General features: G+C 39.4%; 1 protein-coding gene across 4 annotated transcripts in view; it reads left to right on the top strand.

Annotated features, from left to right (window-relative positions):
• The first annotated feature begins 931 nt into the window (after positions 1-931).
• Positions 932-12,872, top strand: part of LOC116053049 (interferon-induced protein 44-like) — a 27,930-nt gene continuing 15,989 nt past the window's right edge. Inside the window, exons 1-8 of one of the 4 annotated variants that reach the window (XR_004898834.1) lie at positions 932-1,219; positions 2,007-2,549; positions 6,789-6,837; positions 8,364-8,559; positions 8,670-8,822; positions 8,936-9,107; positions 10,187-10,287; positions 10,752-11,072. Coding sequence is in view for 3 of the 4 variants with exons in the window: in XM_031303919.2 (XP_031159779.1) it covers positions 2,078-2,549; positions 6,789-6,837; positions 8,364-8,559; positions 8,670-8,822; positions 8,936-9,107; positions 10,187-10,287; positions 10,752-10,946 (1,338 nt within the window). In the remaining variant the exon portion in view is untranslated. Of the gene's footprint in view, positions 1,220-2,006; positions 2,550-6,788; positions 6,838-8,311; positions 8,560-8,669; positions 8,823-8,935; positions 9,108-10,186; positions 10,288-10,751; positions 11,272-12,872 lie in introns of those variants that run through there. The other 3 variants (XM_031303919.2, XM_036007417.1, XM_036007416.1) reach the window with 3 other exon arrangements.

Here is a 12,872-nt window from a genome sequence, read left to right as displayed (position 1 = left end):
ACATTTATTTCAAAGTGCTACACACTCGAACACAAAGAAACACTTTTTTAAAGTAATTTTGATGAAGGAAGTAAAAATTACATTAAAAAACGTTTTTGTCAGCTGCAGTGTAATATTGTTTTTGACATGTCAATTTCATCATTGTTTTATTAAACCTTTTGCTTAATTTTCAATTGGACCCAAGCGATCTTCTTCCTCAGAAATCAACGAGCACGTCTTTTAGAATTTCTTAACAGAGTCTATGGCAGCCCCTCACTAGGGAAAATATATTGTTTGACACAAGACCCATATAATATATTTTGATCTGAATTAATTTAAAGTTTACAAATGTAACAGAAATCAACTAAATAAATAACTCGCAAAATCAATATTCTGTTCACAACATGCATCATCATCATGGCTGGCCAATTTACTGGGAGGTTCAACAACTTTATTTTAGATTGTATGATTTTATTGGCGTCTCTGACGATGACAGCTGCCTCAGGGTCTTTACGCAGGTAGGTCTCCGGGTGAATATATTCCCTCATTATATACAATAATATGATAATATTCTCTCGTCCGCCTCCCTTGTAAGTCATAAATCAATTTACTTTAGAAACCCGTTTTATATTGTTACTTTATTTCAAACCACTCAATTTATAAATGTTATATATATGCTCTGTTGACACGTGTTTGGTAGCTGCTAATTGTTTTGCAATTGCTGATTTTCGGCTACAGGACATGAAACTGCGTAGGCCTACTGAAAAGTAGCAATTGTGTAAATGAACAAATAGCCATGATTTGGGGGTGTCGAGGATCAAATCTCACGAGAGGCACTCCATCGTGAACAGGTGGCACTAAATGAACAATTTATTTTGTTTTATATCCCAGTTAAGAGAGTTTGGTGAACGTGACTTTAAACACGTGTACGAACAAGGCTCAAAGGATAAGAATACATATAGCCACACCACTGTGTGCAAGTAGTGCTTGGTAAAACGACATTAGTAGGCCTACCTAAAAAACTATTCACCGTTTTAAACGGAGCTACACTTAGCACACACCTTTAAAACGCGAGGAATTTACACAGTGAAATTCAGACACAAACATCAGTTTTATTTTGAAGGCAACATTATTCCAGTCCGCACTTCCAGTTTCGTTTCTGAAACAACTGTGCCTGGCATCGTGTCTACATATGCCTACTGTAGAGCTGTTCACCATCCTCAACTATCTTGAAGATAAGGTAAGGCTGAAAATATGAATATAATATAATATATAGGCTAATATTAAAGGGTTTCATCAGTAAAAATATGTTAAAATTGGGGTAACTAAACATTATCATAACTATTTGTAAGAGTGTGGCAAACCAGGAAAACGAAAGCTACTGTTCTGCCTTAACATAGCCATATCAAGGTGTGGAACATGTTTTTTTCAGCCGAACAGAAAATATTTGTGTCTGAACCTGTGCTAGGTAGCTAAAAAACAATGCAGGACTTTCAGTGTTTAATGCTTTTGTATGTTTCAATCTTAGACTTTAAATAAAAGTTTTATTTTATACATTGTTATTCAATGTTGAAGATTTGAAAGATTTGAAAGTACATTTCAAGTATTTTCGAGTTAAATCGAAAGAAGAATAAGAATGTTCATATATCTATCTATTAAAACAACACATTTTTCCACACATGGGGGCTTAAAACTTTAATTTAGTGAAAAGTATTTCTCAACATTTGATGACAGCAGCTGCAGTGGACCAATTGACGTGCGCTTTATCAATCACAATAATTATAGGCCTGTATAGTAATGTTTCATCTGATCCACCCAGTTCAGGAGTAGAATATGTAAACTTAGATTTCAAGTATAGTTCATCATGCCATTGTTTGAATGGTTCTTTAAAGTTTTTTGTGTAATGTAGTTTTATGATGATTGCATCAATGGTTTTATTGGTCTTTAATATGCAGAGGGATTAACCAAGCTAAATTAGTCTAGATATCCTGCATTTTTAATGCATCTGTGTTTCTTTTTGTATTTAGACACCAAAGTGAGTAAACGTCAAAGGTTCATTCAGCCTTCTCTACATTCTTCAGCAGACCAACTGTCCACTATGAACTCCATGTTAACCAATAGCCAGCAGAAAACTATCTGCTCCCAGCTGGGAAGAGTCAAACTCCGGCTGCTGTACAAGGCCAGCATCCATGGTTTCACCGGTGCAGCCTTTCACCAACGATGTGACAACCGCTGTCCCACATTGTCTGTGGGCTACAACGCCTCTGGTTATGTGTTTGGAGGCTACACCAAACAACCTTTCAGTCAGTCAGGACAGTATGTCCAAGATGGCCAGGCCTTTCTTTTCACCTTCAGTGGAGAAAAGCTCATCAAGTATCCGGTCACCGAACCTGCTTACGCAGTGAGAATGGTAGCTAACTCTGGTCCATATTTTGGAGAGGCGTTGGTTCTTGTCAATGGAAGCCAAGCAGTAGTCCATAACAATCCAGGAAATTATTACAACTTCAATGCTGCAGAAATGCATGGCAATGACCTCAACCTGGCTGAGTGTGAAGTCTATGAAGTCGAGGGTAAGTTTACTATAAATACTATTATAAAATAATAATTATATTGGTTAGGAGGGGGGGGGGCTTACTCTTACATTTCATTTTACAAAACAATAGGTAAATATGAAACATATTTACACATTTTGAAAGGTGAATTTTCAAAGTTTAATTATATGGTCATTACAGCCTTCAGATGAATGACCCAGATACATGCAGCAGCTCTGCGGCTAGGCTACTGATAAAGTTGTGCAACTTAATATTCAATTTTAAGGTTCAACTCAACCCTCTTCCAGTGGTAACGATTGTTGTTAACTTGTGGCAGTTAAATTGGACGTTAAACTAAACTTAAAGATATATGCGCTTCAGTGCTCTAAAGCAGCGGAACTTGCAGCTGCGAGCCGGCGTTCTTAAACAGAGACCCTTGTTTGTTCCCAAATAATAAATACATTAAAAAAAGAATCATGTTAAACAATAACTTAACCAAAAACATAATAATACTTAGATCTGACAGGTTTCATCAAAATGTAACTCAAAACTATTCAAGGCACGGAGTCGAGAAAGAGGGTGAGAGAGATTAGCCTAAAACAATGAATTGGGCTACTTAACAAAGCCTCATAAAACATAACTAGTAACTCACATACAACTTCTGCACAGTCTACTGATTTTTGTTGAGAAAGATAAGTATGTTGACATGATCTGGGGTCAGACGCGACCGCAACCTGGTGACCGCCAGTCCAGCCGCCAAAAACACCCGCTCTGAGGGGACTGACGTTGCCGGGATGCACAGGTACCTCCGCGCTAACTTGGCCAACCCGGGGAACCTTATTCCGTTCACTTTCCACCAGTCTGTGGGGGTGCAATCCAGGGGTGGGGGAGTCTCCCTCAGAAAGTTCTGAAGTTCTGCTTCGATGCCAGCCTCGCATTGAGTAGTATAGTGCTCCCCAAGGAGTTGTGCCATAGCAGAGGACTGGGAGGCCGCCACTCCAGTGTTTGCGCTCCCCTCGTCCGTGTCAGACAACGCAGCCTCGTCTCCCTGAGCCTGTGGGATAGCCGCCCTACCGGTCTCCACTGCCTTTCCCAGTTCGACCAGTTTCACATTAGCAGCCAGTCTCTGTGTTGGTGTAAGAAAGCGCAGGTGTTTGTGATGAGGGTCCAGCATTGATGAGATCATGGGGGCGAATGACACAAACTCATCACCAGACTCAACCTGTATAAATAAATATATGATGGGGGAATCAATAATCAGAAAAAATGCTGTATCTAAATAGGTAACACAACGCAGATAACAGTCAAGTATGCATGTAATTGGGTATGTCATGTAAACTAAAATAAAAAAAAGTTTAGCTTACATTCATTCACTTGATGAGGGAGGAACGCACTTTTGTCTTGAATTCGGTGAGTCTGGGCCCGTCACCTTCACTGCGCATGAGGTGGATATTGATGAGGCCGAAGGTGACGGGATAAGTGTTGGAGATGGAGACGTCTTTCTCTGCAGACATAACCGTGGTGGCACATTTAAGTGCTGACAGCACAGGCTGTGTGTCCTCCATCAGCTGCCAGTACTCATCCTTCAACTCCAGGATCCTGGCATCTTGAAGCTTGGTCACGGTTCGGTCCGACAGCACAGCAACAACAGCCCACCGCTGCTCCACCAGGCGATCAAACGTGTCGCACATGGAGTTCCAAAGCGGTCCAGCAGTCTGTAGTTAGAGCAACTCTGTCAGCGGTGCTCAATTCTTTTAACAGCTCCTGCTTCCTTTCTTCGTAGTGAGTTTCTACCAGTCTGGTGATGGTACGTCGTGACGGAATGTGATATGCTGGTTCCAATAAATTTATAAGTGGTCGAAAACCTTTGCCCTCAACAATACTTAAAGGCAGCATATCCATCTCAATGAACTTGCAGATCCCTTGGGTAATTTTCTCTGCTCGTTGTGCATCGCAGCTCCTCCGTGCTAAGGCCGACACGATGCTAGGTTGAGACTGAGAGCAGGATGCAACGCCACCGACATTAACCAGGGTCGGATGTACTTTGTTTAAATGGTACATCATTTGAGTCGTGGCCGTGCTGTACTTATACACGGCATCGCAGTGAACTAAGTCATTTTTTAAATCAAAATGGTCCCACGCCATACTTCGCCGTGACCTCTTCATGATTACTTTTGAAATCAAAACAGAAACTTGCAGGTAACTGAGTAGCCTATGGCGCCCCTGTGTGGTAAAATGTTTAATTGCTGCCACACAGTGAAATTCATTTCATTGCTTCAAGACTCACACTGCGTTACGCAACCTGCATTAGTTATCGATAACAAATTAACGTGATCAACGTAATTCTTAATGATCAATTATCGATTCAGAACCCAATTTACTTCAGATTGTTTAGACTTGGTTTGAAAGACACACCAAATTGTTGGCGATTTAAGACAGAGGACGGACAATTACTCCATGTCCTATGGTCCTGTGACAAGATCCAGGAATTTTGGACCGGGATAAATAATAACCTATGTTGGACTGCAGAGACCTATGTTCCATTCAGCCCAAGATTATTTGTTCGTGGGGATGGGTCAGTCCTAAAAGGAATAGACAAGCACATAAGAAGCTGGGACCAAATTAGTTTAAGGGGTGCCTTCAATTTAAGAGTGGGATTGTGAGATGGCTAGAGTGGCAGCATTTGAAAGATTGAATGTCTACACTAGAAAATGGGAAAAATACGTAAGCTTTCTGGAGGGCTCCTAAGATGCCATGTGCTGTGGAAAGGCGTATACTATGTGCTTAGTTTTTTGTCATATATACATAATATGTCTATTTATCTATTTGGTTTTGTTATTATTTTATTGTATTGAATATTATGGTTATTATTTAATCTTGTCTCAATGTTTGTAATTGGTGAGGATGGGGTTCAGGGGTTGAGGGGATGTGTTCATGTTGTGAGCTGTATGTTTTGGGTTTTGTTTAAAAACAAAATAAAAATGGTTAATTATAAAATATCTGACATCATGGACATTTTATGATTTAATATAGTAAATATATGACATTTCGTCTTTAAGATATAAACAGAATAAGGGCAATGAACACAAGCTATATTCACAGAGCCTTCCCTCTCTGCTAATCGTCCTGCATTAGAAAAGTACGCGTTTAAAACAACCAAAGTTGAGAAAAAAAAACACATATATAAGTTCCTAAAAATAAGAGGAAATATCATCTCTGTTGCAATATTCACAGGACAGTATCTGTTAAAAATGTATTTATTTCTGTAACAGTGTTATTGTTATGCATTGAATATAATAAGGTATATCCATGAAATATGTCACTTAGTCAAGGGTCGTCAGTTTACCCAAGGATAGTAAAGGGGTTACAAAAAGGTTGTGAACCACTGAGGTCCACCCTCCCTGTGTAGGCCAACAGGTGATGTGGGGGTTTCATACTGTATATGTGGTTGTCACTCTTCATTCTTTGCCTTAAAGGGATACTTCACCGATTTAGCATTAAGCTTTGTATCAGTAGAAACACGGTAGTATTTTTGAATGACCGTGCCCTAAACGTAAAACGACGATTTTTGCGTCATCGGAAGATTTTTTGCCCAGAGGCAATGGACTACAGCCAGTAGTAGGAGCTACTTCCGCATGTTTTCAACCCGCCCATAGGGGGTTGGACTGTCGTCTTTCTCCGAAGATTCCTGAACCAAAACGAGCGTCAGCCATCTTGAATCTTCGCTACTCCCCTCTCAGCAGAAAACTTTTAGATAGATAGATAGATAGATAGATAGATAGATAGATATTTCTTTATTCATCCCAAAGGAAATTTTAGAACAACAATTATGTGCATTCAAACTACCGCACACGTGTACCACCGGGATATATTGCTACAGATCGGAGAATATCCAGGACACTTTATTAGGCTACAGACTGAATACTTGACACAGCTTCGCCCGCCTGCTATGGAGACCAGCGGTGTTGCTCGCTCGTTGACCCAATTTAAAGATATATTCATCTTTCCAACAGTGAAATATCCCTTTAATACTATACTTCAGGTAGTATTGTTGGACTTCTTGTCAAGAAATGTTAATACAATGTTTCGTCTGTGTATGTCAACCCAAACAGCAGACAAAAAGATTATCATTAATATAATAACATATTATGTGATATTGATGATACCATCTTTTGTTAAAGAAAAAGGTACAGTTAAATACATGTAGGTGGGTGATATTTCTTTTATCAAATTTGATAAGATCATTGTTTCTATAAAAGTTGTTTTTGCTTTCCACAGAAACCACAGAACTTGAGAGTCCATGGAGAACTATCACCTGGGAATCTGAGTAAGATATATGCCATCCTGCACATAATACTTTTAACATGCTCTGATACAGTACAATATACCATACAGTATGACAAATACACTGTGCTCCAAATTATTATGCAAATGATATTTTTCACTGATTTTCCTAATTAGTCGATGCAAATGAGTATAATTTTCAAGTCACCAACCATTAGGGTATAAGTCGAATTTCATTGAACAAACCACCCAATGAAAACAGTATTTTTTTTTAAATATTTAAAAATAAAAAACTCAAAATGCACTGTTCCAAATTATTATGCACAACAGAGTTTCAAAGCATTTTATAGGTTGTAAAGAACTAAAAATGGTCATTTGCTGAATTTGCAGCATTAGGAGGTCATATTTACTGAAATCAAACGCAATTTCAATCAAACGCATCTTAACAGCGCAAGTTACATGTTAACATAGGACCCATTCTTTGATATCACCTTCACAATTCTTGCATCCATTGAACTTGTGAGTTTATGGAGAGTTCCTGCTTGAATTTCTTTGCAGAATGTCAGAATAGCCTCCCAGAGCTGCTGTTTTGATGTGAACTGCCTCCCACCCTCATAGATCTTTTGCTTGAGGATGCTCCAAAGGTTCCCAATAGGGTTGAGGTCAGGGGAGGATGGGGGCCACACCATGAGTTATTTATTAGGGGCCAGGCAGCTCTACAAACTTTGCGTATAGGTTCTGTCCTATGCCATACTTCCTCATCTGCCATAGTGGGCTAATAGTCCCGATGATTGTCGCTTTAAAACATTGAAAATTCATCAGTGGTACGTGCTAGCACTTTGCAACTTTCACCAAAATGTAGGCCCAAGTGAGCAGAAATGTTCAGATGCTTTAAGCTGGCAGGATTTATGAAGTCCATCACTCTGTTTTAATTAATTGACTCCAAACTTGCTACACTGCATCTGTAGTTTCAGAAATCTATCTAAAAAAAGATAGTTTTTTTTGTTGTTTTTGTTTTGTTTCATTATAGTATTTTGAATTCTATACTCATGTAAACAGTGGAAGTCAATGGAAATAGAGCATATTTAAACATCAGCTTTGTCACTTATGGAGCAATCAATCTTTGTAAAAATAAATTACAGACATCTCTACAGTATGTTGTCTAGATGAAGTACATCAATCTCAGAATATTTTCTTAATTTCTTAATTTTTTACACTAGTTTGAAATCTGCCTTTACATGCAACTCTGGTTGCCTAAGTCATGCATGAAGTCATCTATAGTTTCTCCCTTGGCAGGTAGCTCAACACAATTATGACTTGTTCTTGGTGTCTAAGGTTTTGAGTTCTGGGTGATGCAGAACAACATGCTAAAGCCTACTCGGGTATTGTGCTGTGTCGATAAGAGACATGATTTCAAAGTTATTTTATTTTATAACTTTTGGTCCGCACAATTCTGCTGATTGACCCTCCTGTATTTCTCATTTGTCTTCCTCCTCTTTCTTCTTCTACCTTCTAAGAATGTCCAGCTCAATGCTGCGCAGCAGCTATAATGTTTTCTTGTTCCTACAGGAAGAAGAAGGAGCTGATGGAGACTGTTAAGACGTACAAACCCACAGTCAGCTCTGTGCCCCAGGTTCGGGTTCTGCTCATTGGACCAGTTGGAGCTGGAAAGTCCAGCTTCTTTAATTCTATCAACTCTGTATTCAGAGGCCACGTCACCAGCCAGGCCATCGCTGGCAGCTCTACCACCAGCCTCACCACACAGGTTAGTTCCTGCCTGTTAATGATTTCCATTCGTGGTGATTGATTTCAAAATAAAAATCCTGCCCCGTCCCCATTTTGTGGATTGTTAGCCAATCACTTTGTTTTCGACAGTTTCGCACCTACTCAATGAAAGCTGGGCGAGACGGAAAACTTTTGCCAATCATCTTGTGTGATACCATGGGACTGGAGGAAAGTACAGGGGCGGGGCTTGATATAGATGACATCAGCAGCATCCTTAAAGGTCATCTGCCAGACCGTTATCAGGTAGAGATTTTTGTTACATTTAGCAGGATATTGAATGTATGAGCCATTGATTTAGCTTTAGTTAACTCAAACTGTCCCTGTTTTTCCCCTGAACTGTGAACTGTATGACTCAGTTCAACCCCTCTGCTCCTCTGCATTCGGAGACCAGCGGGTATCGTAAGTCTCCAGGGCTTAAGGACAAGATCCACTGTGTGGCCTATGTCACTGACGCCTGCAAGGTCTCCATCATGCCCACAAAGCTGGAGGAGAAGCTGAATGCTATCCGCAGAAAGGTCAACTTAATGGGTCAGTAAAATGTAGTCCCATTTCATTATAATGAAGAATATTGTAGATGCACACTCAAATACCCCATAGAGTGACTACCTAATTTAAATAATGTCAGCATGTTCTTTTTTTTAATGCATTTTTAATAGTTTTTTTTTAAAGCAGTCCCTTGCTTTGTAAGCAGTCCCTACCAGAGCCAAGACAGTGGTTTACAGCCGCTGGAACTGCTGGTAGTGAAGTTGTATATTTACTGTATCATTTATCAACACTGAACTACTAGCTTACAAGTAGTAAATGCACTATTTCTGCTATCCAACTGCATGCTCACACTTGGAGTTTTTCCATTGGAGCTGTAGTTTGTTGTGTTCTCAAAAAGTAATCCTTTAACTTTGTAAAACTCATGAAGGTTTCAACTTCTTATAGCAACTGCTGAAGTGTGAAATGTATGCACAATATAGTGTCCTCAAACATTTTCACAATAGGGCAAGAACAGCAGTGCCTATAGCATGTCAACCCGTTCTCACTCCGAACTCTTAAAATATGGACGTATGGGCAGTGGGTGTCAGCGTCAGATACGATGCAAAAAGCACCGTTCAGTGTGTGTGTAGAACGCACCGGACAGAGCAGCAGCTATGCAGCGCTTGAAGATGAAGTAGTATTAAGAGCGACAATGGTAGCGAGTAGTATGAAAGCCCAAAATTCGGCGTAGTGGAGGGTGGTTGGGGTGGTGGATGGGTCAAACAACACAGGACTTTCACCCCGGAGACCGGGGTTTGTGTCCCGCATGTCACTTTTCCTAAACCCAACTGTCCCGTTCTTGTCCTGTGTGTCACGGAAACGTACCTTTTTATAAGCCCACCCATGATCTTCCTTAACCTAACTGCTTCAAAAGTGACGCCAGGGAATAATGAATGAGTAAATGAGGAGTGATTTTAGTGATTTGAAACAGTTAAAGACATCTGTTATTTAGAATTGTCCATCAGCCATAGAATGGTTATTATAATTTTAACACAAATATTTTTAAAGTATTTTAGAAGTGTTACCTCAACATTTTGACAGCCTGATAGTTTTTGGGAATGTTTCTGCTCTGGTGTTTTCAGGGATTCCTCAGCTGGTCCTGGTCACTAAAGTAGATGAAGCCTGCCCTTTGGTGACAGAGAACGTGAGGAACATTTACAAGAGTGGCTACATCAAGGAAATTGTGAGGATTTTAAGATTTTATAAAAGAAGAAAAAAATGATAGTGTTTTTTGTATTGGATTGAAGAGGTATTAGTTAATACCTCTTTAATTAAGAAGAAACCTTAATTTTCTTAAAACCTTTTTTAAGAAGTGTTAACACTAATTTGAGATTTTCTTCTTAAAATGCCTAAATTGTGGGAAATCATACCTTAAGGACTCATGTATTGTATTGTATTAGTACTTGAGCAATAATACATGAGTGAGATGACAGGTAACCAGTAAGGGATAATGTAGCGCGAGCGAGTCATTTTTGCAAATTACAACCCCAACAGGGTGATGCAGGACCCAGACACATAAATATTTCATCTGACTTTTGTTAAAAAGTTATTAGCCTTGTAATGGGTAGCCATAACCAAAACAAACTTCTAATACTAAATACAAAAATCATTGTGGTCTTTAGAAAAAAAGTGTTTTTTATGATTCAGATGCAGGAGGTCAGTGCTCGGCTCGGTGTGCCACTGTCCTGTGTTGTTCCTGTGAAGAACTACAGCGAGGAGTTGGAGTTGGACCCAAACTGTGACATCCTGCTGCTCAGCGCCATCATCCAGATGCTTCGCTTCGCAGATAATTACTTTGATGAGATCAGTGACCAATTCAGCAACATTGAAGTCAAAGAATAGGAAGTATTAGAGCAGCACACGTTATATCCTGTCCAACTGGAATGAAATGTCTCTCAAAATGATCTATCCATCCATTTACCGGCAGGTGATCCTGCCTAATGCTTGTTCACTGTGCACTTCCTCCTCTGATTTTTCCAAGCACCCATTGGAATGCTGGGAAATGTACAGTAGTGCCTCTATATTTCCTGGAACTGTGCAGCACCTCCATAGGCCTGAACTACGAAGCAAGATCAACATGCCCTGGATTTATTTCCGTTACCCGGCTTCACCGAACCTAACAATCGCGGCCCCGCATAAGCTGTGACGCGTCCACATAAAAGAGGCAGTGTTTGCACCATATGACCAATCGCAAACGTGGACAAGTCTCCCAAAGCCACATATTTTACACAAGAAGCGCACAGACACGGTTTTACAGGCAAAAAGCAATACAGTTGCTGCTTCCTAACTCGGGAAGGAAAGCTGGCAAAAAAAAGCCAATGTTGTAAATGCGTAAATTACAAGACTTATCAATATCACTGCCCCATCAGTCAGGCAAAAAAACTGACCATAATTACACTTGTGCATTCCATAAACTTTCGCTGCTGTAGCCTATTCTTTCAGTTGCAACCCTGGCAGTGGTAAGCGATCGTGGGAGCAACATACGGCTCAAGAAGCTAACAAAGATAAGTAATTTCCTCCACTGAAAATATCTCATAAAGATATCCATCAGGAATGCCAAGAGGGTTGTTGGTCTTTAAATGTTTTAACTTTTCTGAGCACACCTCTTACTATCCGCGCACGACCTCCTCCAGATCTTCTAAGAATGGTGATGCCATTATCAATCGAGAATTGATTGGTCAGTAGCCAGTGCTTTTATACCGGTTGATCTGTAATGTCCAACATAACCTGCTCCCGAGCAGGTAAGGTGTTCACCATAAATTACCATGGCGATTTAACCCAGTAACAAGTGACCCACCGTCATGATACACAAAACCCTGGTTTGAACCTGAAGTTACCTCAGTAACCCCAAATCTTGCTTCGCAGTATAGGCCTCAGTTTGTGTCTTCAGAAACTCAGTGAGCTGAATTTTATTGTGTCCCTTAGCTGCGCAATATTTATTTTCTTTCTTATTTGGTTGTAAATTATTTATATTTAAAAATGATTACATTATAAAGAGTGATTTGAATTTTTGTCATTAGAGGTCTAAAGACATTTCTTATTATTATTATTTATTGTTACATTGTTGGCTCATTTAGTGGGACATTTCATTACAAGTTAACAAGTTTGACAAGCTAACACATTATCTGTTTATTGAATGGCAGTGAGAATATATGAAATGAAACTGATGTCATCATGTGTTTTCGATGTGATTAATTTGTCTGAATGTTGCTGCAAGAACGGGATGCAGTCCTAATGAGATCATTAACACCTTGCCGGATGCATGTACAGGCCAAAAATAATACTGGTAACCGTGTTCTAAACCATTCTACCAATGAAGAAATGTATTCACTGTTTCATTATGAAAGACCAGCAGTGAACTTCACAACAGAACTGCCTGACCTGTGAGGTTCACTACAATATATATATAGTCCATACTGTATTTCGACTGTCATTCTATTTATTTAAACTTTAATTCTATGTATTCCGACTTTCAATCCATATTTTCAGTCTTAGTGTTACATTATATGTTTCAGCACTCCTTACAAGTTTTGACTGCTGCAATAGGTGCACACATGGTGCTGTTCAATACAATGCAAAATCAACAGTTCAAATGGTCATTCATGGATAATTGGATTTAATTCAGTTGTAGTTATAGTTATACACCTTACATGTATTCTCTAAGTTGTAGTCAATATACAAATGACAGATTTTATCATAAAAATACTCAGAAATGTTGACCCTGATAATGTTGTATGTTTGTACCATACTGATGCTCAGTGAGTCCAT

This window comes from Sander lucioperca, chromosome 11 (genome assembly GCF_008315115.2).
Source record: "Sander lucioperca isolate FBNREF2018 chromosome 11, SLUC_FBN_1.2, whole genome shotgun sequence".
Taxonomy (NCBI): domain Eukaryota; kingdom Metazoa; phylum Chordata; class Actinopteri; order Perciformes; family Percidae; genus Sander; species Sander lucioperca.
The sequence above is the reverse complement of the archived record's forward strand: the minus strand, read 5'-3'. Positions and strand labels throughout refer to the sequence as shown.